At 32.9% G+C, this 15,664-nt stretch overlaps 1 protein-coding gene across 1 annotated transcript in view; it reads left to right on the top strand.

Annotated features, from left to right (window-relative positions):
• The window catches only part of ZC3H13 (zinc finger CCCH-type containing 13), a 115,019-nt gene that overhangs the window by 40,510 nt on the left and 58,845 nt on the right, over positions 1–15,664 (top strand). The window contains 1 exon segment of the mRNA XM_025047947.1: positions 4,632–4,829. Within this exon segment, the coding sequence (XP_024903715.1) occupies positions 4,632–4,829 (198 nt within the window).

The following is a 15,664-nucleotide window of genomic DNA, read 5'->3' as shown; positions in this document are numbered from 1 at the left end:
AGTCTTATTAGTGTGCCTTTGGGTAGTAGGTGTCCAGTGGCACAGTCCTGAGAGAGGTTCAGCTGCAGGCCAAGTTGAGCCCCAGCATGTGCCTCTCTGGGGCCACCTGTTAAGATTCAGCAGCAATTCACAGGTGCTGTGCTTATACTTGCCTCAATAAACCACACCAGAAACTGAGGTCAGCTGCCACCAGTGTGGGTCTTGGAGCTTGCTCTGAAAGTTGCACAGGACTCGCCAAGAACACAACTGGATGTGGCTTGGGTGGGTCTGCGAGTTGGGGGATTTCAGAGAATCCTCTGGGCAGAGAGACCTCTGTTATCCAGTCTGATGATTTCTCAGCTATGGTGGTGCAGTGTCTGCACACTGGGACGGGGGAGGGCTCAACAGAGGAACAATGGATAGCACCAGCACTTCTGCCTGGGAGAAAGCCTTGCCTACGGCCCTCGCGGTAACAACTCAGTGTCCCTCTGTAAGTCTCTGGTGTCCCTCAAGCAGCCGACCCGGAGCTGGTGCTCAAAGCGAGCACGTCCATCACTGTGAAAGTGCTCGTGGACATGGTCCCTTTAAGAGGCATCTGCAGCTGCTGGTTGCTGTAGCCTTTGTCCCACCCAGTCACTAGGGACCGGGAAGCCTCGTGTCCTCGCTCTGTCCTACCCCCTACTGTAGTAGGGTGATTTCTTATTTCTCCTCCTAGTTGTAGGCCTTGTTCATCTAGACCCTGGGTGACTCTGCTTACTGTTTGCTCCCTGTTACCATCACAACTGATGTGGTCATAAGAGTGGATGAACAAAGCCTCTATCATCTATGCCATTTTGACTTCTCGAGCTTTGCATTTTTATGAGGCACTCTGTGAAGTTGACTTGATCCTCTCTTTTGCTCCTGGGATTGAGTAAATTAGCAAGGGATATGGGAGTAGAGTGATGTGACTCACTCCCACTTGATCTATGTCTACTTGGCTAACCAGTTGTTAACTTTCCCTCTATTTTATTTATTTCTTCCAGAAAAGCAGCATACCAGAAATGCCCTTTTTTCATCTTATTAACCTTTCTATTTATAAAATCTTTGAAGTTTAGTCTCTTCATAGAAAGTTTTGATAACTATTTAGATGAAGGGTAGTTTCATTCTGTTATTTTTCACATAGTCTTTTCTTACTGCTTGATTAGTATCACTTATCTTTTGATGAATATTTAGCATGAACAATTACATTGATTTAACTATGATATTACCTGTATTTTATGGTGTTGTTGACTAAGATGCATTGTTAATTTAATGATAGAAGCAGAAGGACCTGGAAATCAGTACATTAAAGTTACATAGAAAATATTGAATTGAGTGTAGCCTTTCTTTGGCCATGTAGTTTACATTACCTAGAATGTGTTAGATCATCAACTTTTAGTTTGATTTCTGGATCGTACTATAAACTATTTGAAGACATATTAAGCAACAAGTAAAGATTAGAATTTCAGTTAAAATTCCGTGCAGTGTTTCAACCAATGCCAGTAAGTCAGCTGAGGTGAAAATCAGGTAAACTTCTTGATGTTAACATGGTTATCGTATTGAGAAGGCAGAGAAAATTTCAGATAAGTTAAAGCTCACAGTTCTTTCTGAGAGCTGTAGTTTTCTTTGACATTCATTGTGAGATTAGCCTGATAGTAAGCTTTATACTGATATATGAGATTAGGTGGCTTAGAATCAGCAAATGTATTATCTGTTCTGGCCACGTACATTGTTTCTTAGTTTTTATGAAGTAAATTTTTCTTTATAGCTCTTTGTACAAAGATGTGTGAAGTATGTCAAAAGCTGTTCAAAATAAGTAGTTTTGGGAAGAGAGTAATGATCTAAAAATGATAGAAGTAGATAATTGAGCTCTATGCCACAAATAGGAAGTGGGCTCTGTGCCACTGAAGAATAATTGAATGACTTAAAAAGTGTTGAAAGATCTTGTTGACTTCTGAATTCGCAAAAACAATTTTGGCGCATTCGGTTGGAAGATACTTGAAAGCCCTTTATCTGTAACATAGTTATGTTTTACAGCCACCTTTTTTTTATGGTAGTATGAAGAACTACTGTACTTTAGTGAGTGTATTGGGATACTCCTGGTTGTTATAATAGTTTAATCCCAAAATGTGAGTGTAACACACAGAAGTTTATTTCTCACTCAAGTGAAATCAAATGTATGTTTCTGATTAATAGGTAGCTCTCCTGTATTTGGAAATTCAGTAACCTAGGCTCCTTCTGACCATGACTCTACTTTCTTGGGCTTTCGAGGACACCAGTAAATGGAATGTGCAAAAAAAAAAAAGTAATTGGTGTTTACATTTATATCTATATAGTTTACAACTGACTGGAATATAGAATCTTTTATTAGTTATGTGTAGAGTGGTGTACATCACTTCTACTTACATGCTTTTGGCCAGAATGTGGTCATTTGGTCATATCTGATTTAAAAAAGTTTGGACAGTAAGGTTCAACATTGTGCCCAAGACAAAATTTAGTAAACACCTGTCGTAGGCAGCAATGTAATTCAATTTGTATCGATTATTTTATTTTCAAAATGGTTTTTATAATAAGTTTTGTTATAGATACCAACTATTGATTAGTTTTTATCTTTTAAGTGGAAAAATATTGAGAAATGCAGACATTTCATCACTTTTAGATACATAAAATATTTGAGTCATCTCATAAATATGCAATGAGATTGTGACTGATATAGTTCATGGCAGAAGACAAAGATGAAAAATAGATTTGGTCATAAATTAGTAATTTCTTACTTGTTAGGTGGTTGTAATCCTATTTATGATAACGAAATAGGGTTAAAGGACTAAGAACTAAATTTTCTGAATGGCTACCACAAGTCAGTCGCTTTTGTACTGTTATCTTTATAAAAAAATTTTATCAGCAACTTGAGAAAGATACTATCTGTTACCTTTTTATAGCTAAGAAATCTTGGGATTAGAGACCTCAAGGTCACAGGAAGTAAATTCTAGAATTTAGTTTTAGGGCCATCATTTATAAAAATCAATACAGAGTGAAATGAGTACCTAGTGAAAACTTACCAGATACATGAAAAGAAAGGGCTACTTAAAACTTAGTACTCATCTGAACACTCATTGTTGCAGAAAATAGAAACAAATTTAAATAATTCATAATTTTAGACAATTTGAAAAGATATTGCATTGCTATGAGAGCAGTTGATGATAAAAATATAAGCCATCTGTGAACAAAGATATTTTGGAAGAATAATAATTTTTAAACTGAATATAGCAGAATAATGAGATTCCCAAATTTAGAATTAGTAGAATGAGTGTTGCTTAGAAGAAAAATTACCAAATTTAAAAACATATTTAGGATATTGGAAAGCAAAAGAGATGGAAATAACAAAACTAAGATATGGAGGAGAGTTCTAGGAGATGCATTATTGTAATAATAATAAAGGACACCAGAGAGGTTTGGGTCATATGGAGAATTAGTGAAATTAATTAAACAGTCCTTGAGGCTTCAGATTGAAATATCTTACTGAGTGCTAGAAAAGGTTAAAAACAGAAAACCTTGATTTATCTTGGTGAAATTTTTTTATTTATAAAGAATAATGTATTATAAGGATCCCAACAGAAAATCTAGGTAACCTGTATAGGAAACAAATCGACTCTTTCGACTTTTCATTCATAACACTAAATAAATACTTACAAGATATTTTGATAATATTTATAGAGCTCTGAGGGAGAAGAATATTCACACCAAAATGCTGCATTCAGTCAAACTGTTCAGGTATGCAATAAAAACAGATAATTTTGGAGATATAAGGGCTCAAAAGTATACCACTTAGATAAAATTATTTAAAGCACCAAATGAAAGAGAATAATCTGTACCCCAAAATCAATTCTAGGTAGATTAAATGTGAAAGACAAAATTCTAAAATTTTAGGAGACTATCTTTATAATCTAAAAGTTGGGAAAGACTTCTTTAACAAGTCTCAGAAATTTAAATGAATACTTACTAACAGTGCTTAAGATTTCATTTATAATTGATATAATTCTGTGTTCTTTGTAATGATAAAAAATAAATATGAAATATTTACAGAAGTTATAGAACATATTGATACAGGGAAATCCTATATAATTTAATAATCATCTAAATCTACAATTTGTTGTAGAAAGATACCTATACTATTTAGTACACAAAAAATTTACAAAACCTAATAGGATTTTGTGTGGCATGGGCAGGAGGGCAAGCGAGAGGAAGTTTTTTTGGTTATCCTTGGGCATTGGAATTATAGATGATTTTTACTTTCTTAAATCTACTTTTCTACATAAGCTAAAAAAAAAAAAAATTTAGTTCATACAATTGTTTTACTTTACATTACTTTTTTTCTGAAAGAATCTATTCCTACTCCTCTTCTGTCTTTAATATTATTTAATAAGTAGTGTTAATGAAATAAGTAGCAAGTAAATTATTTCTTTGCTCATTTCTGTTTTTTCTAGATATTGATTACTAGCATACAAAATACTAAAAGGCATGTTATTGAAAGGATTGCTACCATTTAAAAAATGTGCTTTGTTAAAATAAAAAAATAGCCATTTGATCTTACGAAAGTATTTAGACTTTTAATAATAACTTTGTGTTACCTTCAGGAATTCAAAAAGCAGCCAAAGTAAAAAGAAAGGACCTCGTACTCCTAGTCCACCCCCTCCTATACAGGAAGATATTGCTTTGGGGAAAAAAAATAAAGAAAAATATAAAGTAAAAGACAGGATAGAAGAAAAACCAAAAGATGGAAAAGACAGAGGACGAGATTTTGAAAGACAAAGAGAAAAAAGAGACAAGCCCAGGTAAGTAGGATTCTATATTTTTAATAATTTTACTTTTGTAGAATCTAAAATACTTTTCAGAATCTTTTAGGCATTACTGTAATGGATTTTTTGGTGTTTTTAACCATGTGTTTTATATTTAATAATTCTCATATTGAGATATGGCTAATTACATAAACTTTAACTTAAAGTTTTTTATCGTGATTAAAAAACAGAAAATTTCCAGTCTTAATCATTTTCAAGTATACAGTTCAGTAGTGTTAAGTATATCACATTGTTATGAAACAGATCTCCACAACTTTTTCATTTTGCAAATCTGAAACTCTGTACCCATTAAACAACTCCCTTTCTCTCTCCCCTCACCACCAGCTCCCCAGCCCCTAGTAACCACCATTCTACTTTCTGTTTCTGTGAATCTGACTACTTTTAGATACATCATTTAATGGGATTGTTTTGTCTTTTCGTTACTGGTTTATTTTGCTTAGCATAATGTCTTCAGGGTTCATCCATGTTGTAGTGTGACAGGATTGCCTTCCTTTTTAAGGCTGAATGATATTCCATTGTCTGTATATGCCACATTTTGTTTATCCATTCTTAACATCGATGGACATGTGGGTTGCTTCCACTTTTTGGCTATTGTGAATAGTGCTGTTATGAAAATGGATATGCAGATATCTCTTCAAGACCCCTCTTTCAGTTTTTTTGGATATATACTCAAGTAGAATTGCTGGATCATATGGTAGTTATTTTTTGCTTTTTGTATAGTAGCAGTTTTAATGGATATGAGGTGATAGCTCATTGTGGTTTTAATTTGCATTTCATCAGTAATTAAAGATATTGAGCATCTTTTCACATGCTTGTTGGCCATTTGTGTATTATCTTTGGAATAAGGTCTGTATAACTCTGTTCCCATTTTTTTAATCGAGTAATTTGATTTTTGTTGTTGAGTGTTAGGAATCCATTATATATTCTGGATATTAACACTTTATCACATACACACTTAGCAAATGTTTTCTCTCTTTTTATAGGTTGCCTTTTTACTCTGTTGGTAGTATCTTTTGCCCAAAAGTTTTTTAGTTAGTTATAGTCCCATTTGTCTATTTTTGTTTTGTTGCCTGTGCTTTCGTTATCATATCTGAGAAATCATTGCCAACTCCAATATCATGAGGATTTTCACCTATGTTTTTTGTAGATGTTTTATAGTTTTAGATATTATGTTCAGGTCTTTAATTCCTTTTAAATTAATTTTTGTTTATGATACAAGATAAGGGTCCAACTTCATTGTTTTTGCATGTGAATAACTAGTTTTCTCAGCGCTAATTTTTGAAAAGACCATCCTTTCCCCATTGAGTGGTCTTGGCATCCTTGTTGAAGATCATTTAGCTCTATATGTAAGGATTTATTTCTAGGCTCTCTGTTCTATTCATTTGGTTTTGGTCTGTTTGTCTGTCTGTATTCTAGTACCACACTGTTTTGATTACTTAGGCTTTGTAATACATTTCAAAATCAGGGTGAGTTTTCTCACTTTATTCATTCTTTTAAAAATTATTTTGGCTAATCAGAGTCCCTTGAAATTCCAAATAAATTTTAGGATGAACTTTTATATTTCAGCAAAAAAAAAAAAAAAAATGCAGTTGGAACTTTGATAGCAATTGTGTCTAATCTGTAGATCACTTTGGATAGTATGTACATCTTAATATTAAGTCATATAATCCATGAGCACAGAATGTCTTCCCATTTATTTGTGTCTTTAATTTTTCTTGGCAATATTTCACAGTTTTCACTATACAAGTATTTGAATTCATTAGTTAGGTTTATTTCAAAGTAATATATTTTTTATGCTGTTATAAATGGAATCGCTTTTTTAATTTCCTTTTTTGATTGTTTATTGTTAGTATATAGATACACAACTGGTTTTTGCATGTGATTTTGTATCCTGCCACTGTGCTAAATTTATTGTAACAGATTTTTGTTTTGTTTTATTTGTGGAATCTGTAGAGTTTTCTACATATAAGATCATGCTACCTCTGAACAAAAATAATTTTACTTCTTTCTTTTTTTTACTTCTTAATTTTACTTCTTTCTTTCTTTTTCTTGCCTAATTGCTCTGGCTAGAACTTCCAATACTATGTTGAATATAAGTGAGAGTGTCTATCCTTACCTTGTTCCTGATCTTAGAGAAAAAGTTTTCAGTCTTTCACCAATTGAATTTGTTGTTCCCTGTGGGTTTTTCATAAATGGCTTTTGTTATGTTGAAATAGTATCTTTGCGTTCTTAGTTTGTTGAGTTGTTTTTATCATGAAAATGTTTTGAATGTTATCAGATATTTTCCTGCGTCTATTAAGATAATCATGTTTTTTTTCTTCATTCTGTTAATGTGGTGTAGTACATTAATTTTCTTATGTTGAACCATCTTTGCATTCCGGGAATAAATTCTATTTTGTCTTGGTATATAATCTTTTTAATGTGGTTTGCTAGTACTTTGTCAAAGATTTTTGTATCAGTATTTATCAGGAATATTGGTATGTAATTTTCTTTGCCTGTAGTATTTTTGTCTGGTTTGGTACCAGGGTAATATGGCCTCATAGAATGAGGTGGGAAGTATTCCTTCCTTTTTGGAAATTTTTTGGAAAAGTTTCAGAGGATTAGTATTAATCCTTTAAATGTTTGATAGAATTCCCAAGTGAATCCATCTGGTCTTGGGCTTTTCTTGGGAGGTTTTTAATTACTACATCAATCTCTTTACTCATTGTTGGTCTGTTTGAATTTTCTGTTGCTTAATGATTCAGTCTAGGGCAGTTGTGTGTTTCTAGGAATTTATCCAGTTCTAAGTCAGCCAATTAGTTGGTATACAGTTGTTCATAGTATTCTCCTTTTTATTTCTGTGGCATCAGTTATATCGGACGCTCTTTCCTCATTTTAGTTATTTGAGTCTTCTTTTTTTTTTCTTAATCTAGTTTAGGAATTTGTCATTTTGTTAATCTTTTCAAAAATCCAACTTAGTTTTATTGATTATTTTTATTTTTTTAAATTTCAGTCTCTGCTCCAATCTGTTACTTTTTTCCTTCTGCTAGCTTTGGATTTAGTTTGTTCTTTTTCTTTTTATTGTAATTTCTTGAAGTGTAAAGTTAGGTTGTTGATTTGAGATCTTATTTCTGTGTATGTATTTGTAGCTGTAGAGTTCTCTCTTAATTTCAGTATGTTGTTTTTTATTTTCATTTGTCTCGAGGTTGTTTCTAATTTCCTTTGTGACATCTTTTTTTGACTCATTGATTACGAGTGTGTTGTTTAATTCTCCTTATATTTGTGTATTTTTCAGGTTTCCTTGTGCTGTTTATTTTGAGTTTTATTCTATTGTGATCAAAAAAGATACTTTATGATTTTAGTTTTCTTGAATTTGTTAAGACTTGTTTGCGGCATAAAATGTGGTCTATCCTGGAGAATGTTCCATGTGTACTTGAGGAGAATATATATTCTGGTGTGGTTGAGTGAAGTGTTCCTATGTGTATTTTAGATTCAGTTGATCTGTAATATTGTTCAGATCCACTTTCCTTACTGAACTTTTTTTGTTGATAAACATTAACTTTTTGATGTAAATATAAGAAATCTGACCATTGAAAGAGATGAGAACCTTCTGAAAATCTTTTTATTTTGAAATTTAATAATTGTATCAAATTTTAGAATTTAGGACACTGCATTGATTTTGATTCTGTGTATTTTAATAAATTCTCATTAACCATTTTTTATCTACTCTAAAGATAGTACTTCTTAAAGGTCTGTATTCAAAACTGACAAATTATAAATTCTTGATTTTTAAAATTTATTTAAATCTACTTAAGAACAAATTCCTTTTTGTAAAAATCAACTTTGAGGTAATATTTTTATGGTTCACAAGATTTTTGAAATGCTTACAAATCTGATAGGGATGATTTTCCATTGTTAATTTTTCAATTTATTTCATGAAATGAGTATTTCCTCCAGGAAAAAAATTCAGCTCTTTAGAGGGCTCTCAGTGTATTTTCTTCCTGAGTTATAGTGTAATGTAAAATGTACCTGCCTTGAATTTACACAAATACGAACTTGTTTCTTGGCACTGCCAGTTACTTGATGTGAGACCGTGAATAAGTTATTTTCTTTGAGCCTCTATTTACTCAACTAAAATATGCAGGAAACTACCTCATAGGTTGAGGTGAGAGTTAAATGAGATAAAGCTTAAAAAAGCGAGCACAGTGCTCAATAAATATACTCTTTATTTTTCTGTTTTAACAATTACAATGTAGTAATATTTTTAAGTGCCTTTCCATTTATAGGTTTCATTTAAACTACAAATGTAGCCATAAAATTATTTAGTTTTTTTTTCTGATTTTTGCACTTTTTTTCTAACTGATACTTACGCAGTATCAGTTAGATTTAGAATCAAGTATTAGAAATAAGGACTCAGTTTGGGAGGCTTAAGTACATAAGACAGTAGTGCCGAAGCTTAGCTGCACATTGGAATCAACTGAGTCTTTAAAATGTATTGATACCTGATTCCATTTCCCAGATATTCTGATTTATTTAGTATGAGGAGCCTCCTCGGTGTCCAGATTTTTAAAAACTCACTGAGTGAATCGAGTGTTCAAGGACCATAAAGTTGGGAACCATAAATGGTTTTATTCTCTCATTTAAAGAAGCTTGGAGGGAGGTGATCCAAGACTGATACACTGTTCTACAAAGTCATTAATGATCCAGGTACTGTCTTTCTTCCTTGTGCATGCTTCCTTTTTCAGGATTATCTCACGGTTAAATATTATTGCTGATGCTTAGTCTTTGCATACATCTTCCAGGCAGCAGAAAAAAATGAAGGGAAGAAAGCCTTAATCTTCCTGAAAGTCTCACACACTATTTCAACTTATATCTGATTGGCCAGAATTTAGTCATATGGCTACATCTAGCTATGAATGAGTCTTGGAAATGTAATCCTTTAGCTGGTGTATAGCTCATTCAAGTAAAATTGGGGTTACTAAATAGCAAGGAGAGAATAGATGTTGGGATAGGTCATTGCAGTCTCTGCTACTCTTGTGAGATGCCATTTCTGCTCATGTTTTTAAGTGACAAGATCATTAAAGTAAAAGGTGTGTTGTCTGGCCCTTTATCTGGAAAGTTCTGTGAACTGATATTTGTAATATTATTCAGGATAAAGTATCTACCCAGTAAGCAGTTACTACCTCTAGAATTTGAATACTTTCCTTCTAAACTTTCATTAGCCACAGTAACTCTGTTAAGAATATACTGTATTCCTAGAATATTTGTTCATTTGAGTAACACTAAATTATATCTCATAATTGCTTTTGAAGTGAATAATTTGGAGGCCACAGTTATAGGAATGTTTTTATCAGTGTCTTTCAGTTTGACTAGTAGACTTTACTCAGGTATGATTTATTTATCTAATATTGATCAAAACCTGAATACCACTTGTTTACTTTTTTAAAAGCCTTATGGATTTATTTTATTTTTCTGTTCTTAGGAAATGTAGCATTTTCCAATAATATTTTTTAAAAATAAACTTTTCATGACCTACTCTGTACAGAAAATAGTAGAATCTTGATTAGTTGGAACTGAACTAAATCATTTTTATTCTGTAATTTGTTTGAGATGTAACTCACAGGAAAGCTCAAATTGAATATTTAGTCAGAAAATCACTTGTGATGGGTATATTTCATATCAATATTCCTAACCTAACCTATTATATTTAGATAATCCTAAAGTGGATGTTTACAGTGATGTTTCAATGGACCTGTAATATCTTCTTTTTCCGTGAAAATCTGTATCCTTTATTCTTGCTGACTCAGGAAAGTTAACCTATATTATATCAGTGGATTAAACAGACAAAAACATTATGGATAGCAGTTAGCCAGAGAAATTAGCTAACAATTGCATATAGCTTGTTCTGCTGGATATTTGGTTAAATGTGGTTTCACTGATGAGTAATATGTTTTAATCAAAATGCTAGGTTGCAGAATGTTGTGGTTAAATGAGAAGATAGTATTAAGAACATAGATCGTTTTTTTAAAAAATCACTTTTTTATCATTACTAGAATTTGGAAGAAATCTGTTTTACTTCTTGGATAGGAGTATAAATGCCTGCATGAATCTTTCCTAGATTTGAAAAACAGATGTGGTCATCTAAAGCTTGTTGGCTTTGACTTCAACTTAGTAAAATAAGCAAATTACCAAATTGATAGTCCTGTTTCCTTTCAGTGATCACACCCATTTATCAAAATAATTAAAATCAGAATGTTTCAGATCTTTGACAAAGAATATCATCTATTGGATTTATTCTTTGATTTATTAGTATTTAACATTTATGTTCAAAGACCATGCATGGTCTGGACTGGTGAATCTCATCCTGTGGCCATTAACTATAGGACAGGGAGGAATCCATGTGTGTGCCAAGCATTTTATATACATAGACTGAATTGATAGATTCTTGAGTAAGTAATGTACTAATGTTGCTTAATTGTATACAGAGGATGGAAAAAATGTTACGTTATTTCACACAAATAAAAATAGAATAGTATGAAGATCCTTTTATATCCATCTTGTTTCATCCACACCCCTGTCTACCTCCCCCCTCCAGTATTATTTTGAAGTATGTCCTGGACATTTTATCATTTTATTCATATATATTTAAGCATATCTCTCCAAGAAAGGACACTTACAGTATCACATGTAAAATAAAAAAAAGAAAATAATGTAATTTTAAAATATAAATTTTAAAAGCATTGATGAATCTGTAGTATCTTTTATAATATTTTCCCAATTAACGGATATCGACACATACATCATGAAGGTATGCAAACATTTTAATATTAAAATGGAACCTTTGTATTCAGTTTGAGAATTGCTTGTCTGAGGCATCGTCTTTTTTCTGCATTTAATTGAGCCCTGTCTATAGACCTAAAAGGTGTTTTCATGTGAATGGTAATTTAGGCTAGGAATATAAAATTAAGGCACTTAAAGAAATGTGATATAACTGAACATAATTATATAATACACTAAATTTATAGTAGACGTGTTAAAAATGAATTTTATAAATATCAAAATAACTCAGTTGTGTTGGAAATTTTTAAAAAAGCCTTCCACATTTAGTCCAATTGATCAAGGCTAGGACTCTCATTTGTAAGTGTGATATTGGGAAGATTTATTGAGCCAGAATCTAGAGTGGCATTTATGTCCGTAAAAGTTGTACTTTTACCCTTTTACAACATGCTTGGTGGAATTAAGACTTGAAGTTGTTCTTCAGCAGTGTCAGAGGCTTTCAGTATCAGAAAGTGATTGAGAAGTTAGTCCTGTTCCAATAATTGGTCTAATTAGAAGTACATAAGATAGTAAATGGAGGCCAAAATTCACTTAGATAAAAATGTGGGGTTGTGTTATATGTGGTGAGATTAATTAAATAACGGACTCCTAGCTGCATCATCAAAATCCATCTCAATTTGGGTGTAGGTTTGGTGCCGTCTGGTGGTAATTTTTACACTGACAGATAAATGACTAAGTAGGACTTGTAGGACAGTGGCAGGGATTTCAGGAATCCTTCTTTGACACCCATTTCATTGGCCTGAGCTGAGGAAATGTTGAATCTGGGAAATTGGACCAGGGCTTGAGAACCGTTCTTAATTTCCCTCTTTCCCAAGACTGGATTGTGTATTTCTTGGCGTGGTCTGGTCTTCTCCTTCATCTCTTACTACCCCAGCCTATCCTAGGAGTAAGTAAGAACTTTAACTTGCTCCACAAAGCAGAGGACAGGAGCCAGTTGCAGTTATCTTAATTCATGTTATGCTGGTGTGTGTTGTTTCTGGGTTTTATTGCATTTGGAATACTGAGTCCCTTATTCCTAGAGTTTAAAAACAATTTCCTCATGTGCCAGGGATACTAGGTACTTGTCTCCTCTGACTCTTGATCACAGTGGTAGGTATAGTTTTTAGCTAAGTCATTTGATTGAATAAGTCTACGTAAGGCTCCTGAACCAGATCTTGAAAAATATATTATTTAAATAGTAAATAGTTCTGGCTTCGAATAGCATTGAAGGATGTGTTGATTTAGGGATTATCTTAACATTCTTTTTTCCTACATAAATGCAAAAATAAAATCTAACCAAAATTATTAGTACTTGGCTTAAATTTCCTTGTATTATCTAGAACTTCTTATTCTTTTGCTTGAATCGAAAGTATCATTATGTATATTTACGGAGGAGATATCTTTCACAAGATTCCTATAGACAAAAGTATTCTCCTATTTCTGTAGATTATTCAGTTAGAAATGATTCTCCTTCCAGGGAGTTTTTATCATGCTCCAAAGGAACAGCAAGCTACTCGATCTGAAATAAATCACACAGAAGTGTTTTCTTTTTCCATCTTCATATTTATTTAGGCAAGTAAGATCTTGTTAGATTTTGAATGACATGTTCCTGCCTAAAACTCTGCAGTGATTTCCTTCATCCTTAGAATAAAACCAGACTTTTACGTGACCTAGAAGAATTCATATCATCCGACCCCTGGCTACTCTCTGACCCTCTCTCATGAATTGTACTTGTCTTCTGCTCAGACAGTTCTTCTCTCAGATTTTCAGCTTTTGGCTCAACTATCATCTCAGTAAAGGCCCTTTTCGTAATAAGCGATCTGAAGTAGTTCCCCTGACAAACTTTTTTTTGGACCTAACATTTTCTATTTCTTTTGGACCTAACAGTTTCTATTTCATTACCCTGCTTTATAGACTTTGCTGCATTAGTTAGCTGAAATTGCCTTGCTTTATTGTTTGTGGGCTACTCCTAGACCCCGTAGTTAAGACAAACTGGTTTTCAGGCCTCTACCTCAGTTACCTTGTAGGATTGTTGTCATAAAGATGAAATGAGTTAATATACATAAAGCACTTAAAGCATCGTACATAGTGGCAATGTGTGTGTTACCTGCTACTGTTAGCATTATCGGCATGATTATGTCAGTGGTTTTGTCTGCCATCTTCACTTCTCTGCTTGGAACAGAGAAAGTATTCACTTAATATTTGTTCAGTGAATTAAAATGACTTATTTTACATAAGGATAAATTTCTTATGTAAAATAATAAAGCCTAAATATTTCTGTGTGTAATGTGTATCCTGTTGTGCTATATTTTACCACTTAAAAGAGTTGATTTTGATTTTGTGCATAGTCCATTTGTTTCTTGTTTTAAAGTATTCTTTGCATGATGATTTTAACAGTTGAATAATGAATGTTAGTTACATTATATATGTTCATATTTGAGAAATAAAAATTATTGACAGAAAAGATGGTGTTTCTAATTTTAAGAAAGTCTAGGGTAAACATTGGTTTGTAGGTGAAATTACTTGGATCTTGAATAAGAGGAATTTTTAATTTCTTAACCTTTCACATTTTTCCCCCAAATGAAATAGACCCCGAATATTCTCATTTCACATCATGTCCTAATTATAGAGCATTAAAAAGCTTTTGATGGGAACCAAGTCAGGCTAAAGATCATCTTTCCCTTTGTGCTATAAATCACATTGCTCTTGCCGACAGTTCAAATTTCTGTTTTAAGGTCTTGAGCTTCTCTTGGTGCACTAAACTTTCCTTTTTCCTTTATTTGAATTTCAAATGTCATTTCTCTTTTCCCCCTCAGATGAGAAACCAGCCAATTCTAGAGCATAAGACTAATTCATTTGAAACTACTGGTATTCTAAGTGGAAATGTATTTTAATACTGTATATCTCTGCAATAGTCTAGAATCCAAAGCACTAATAATTTTGGTTAGATTTCAAGGTGGTTTTATTAATAAGTCACACTTTATATATATGCAGAATGAATATAATTCTTGTTCCAATCAGGCTCACATCCATAATTTGATCCATCTTGTTTTGGTAACAGATCCTTTCTTTTCACTGTTCAGTCATCAGACTTCAAAGAATGATAACAAGAGAATGTAAAATACTATCTTAGCCAACTTGGGATACTGTTATTACAAAATTCCATGGACTGGGTGGGTCAAACAACAGACATTTATTTCTCACAGGTGTGGAGGCTGGGAAGTCCAGGGTCAAGGTGCCAGGCAGATTTGCTTCCCGGTGAGGGCCCACTTCAAGATTCATAGACAGCTGTCTTCTCACTGTATCCTCACATGGAAATGGGATGGAGAAAGGGAGAGGGAGCTTGCTCCCTAGCTGTCTGGTCTCTTCCTTTTCAAATAGAATGCTAATCCCATCATGGGAGCCCCACCCTCAGGACCTCATCTAAACCTAATTACTCCCAAAGGCCCCACCTCCAGATACCATCACCTTGAGGGTTGGGGTTTCAGCATAAAAATTTGGGGAGACATAGACATTCAGTCCATAACAGATGCTTAAATCAACAGTTTTCTTAAACTTTTTTTTTCCCCGAAGAATGGGTAAGAAGAAAAATATGGTTAAAAATGATGAAACCATAACTTGACAACACAGTGGCAATGTGTGTGTTGATCTTACTTAATACGATAACTCGATTATCCGAAGCTTGAACTGAAGTTTTTTTTTCTTCCATAGACACTATATTTGAATAGAAATGTGATTGGGCTATGTGTTTTTTAAAGAGAGCATTATGAACTATTTTATTTTTTAAGTATGTGAACTAATCACCAAAGGATATTATAGACATTCTTGAAACAATTTTGAGTATACCTCAGAAATAAACTAAAAATTAATCAAAATGTCACAGAATGTGGAGAGCCAGATTCTTTATTTTATCAATTTAAATATTTCCAAGTTGACTAGAACCTGATGAAATTAAAATTGGAAAGCACCAAACAGTAGTCATTCTAATACTGTCTTGCATTGAATTTGTTCAGCAG

The sequence above is a fragment of the Pteropus alecto genome, unplaced genomic scaffold, assembly GCF_000325575.1.
Source record: "Pteropus alecto unplaced genomic scaffold, ASM32557v1 scaffold245, whole genome shotgun sequence".
NCBI classification, from domain to species: Eukaryota; Metazoa; Chordata; class Mammalia; order Chiroptera; family Pteropodidae; genus Pteropus; species Pteropus alecto.
This window is presented reverse-complemented; position numbering and strand designations above follow the sequence as displayed.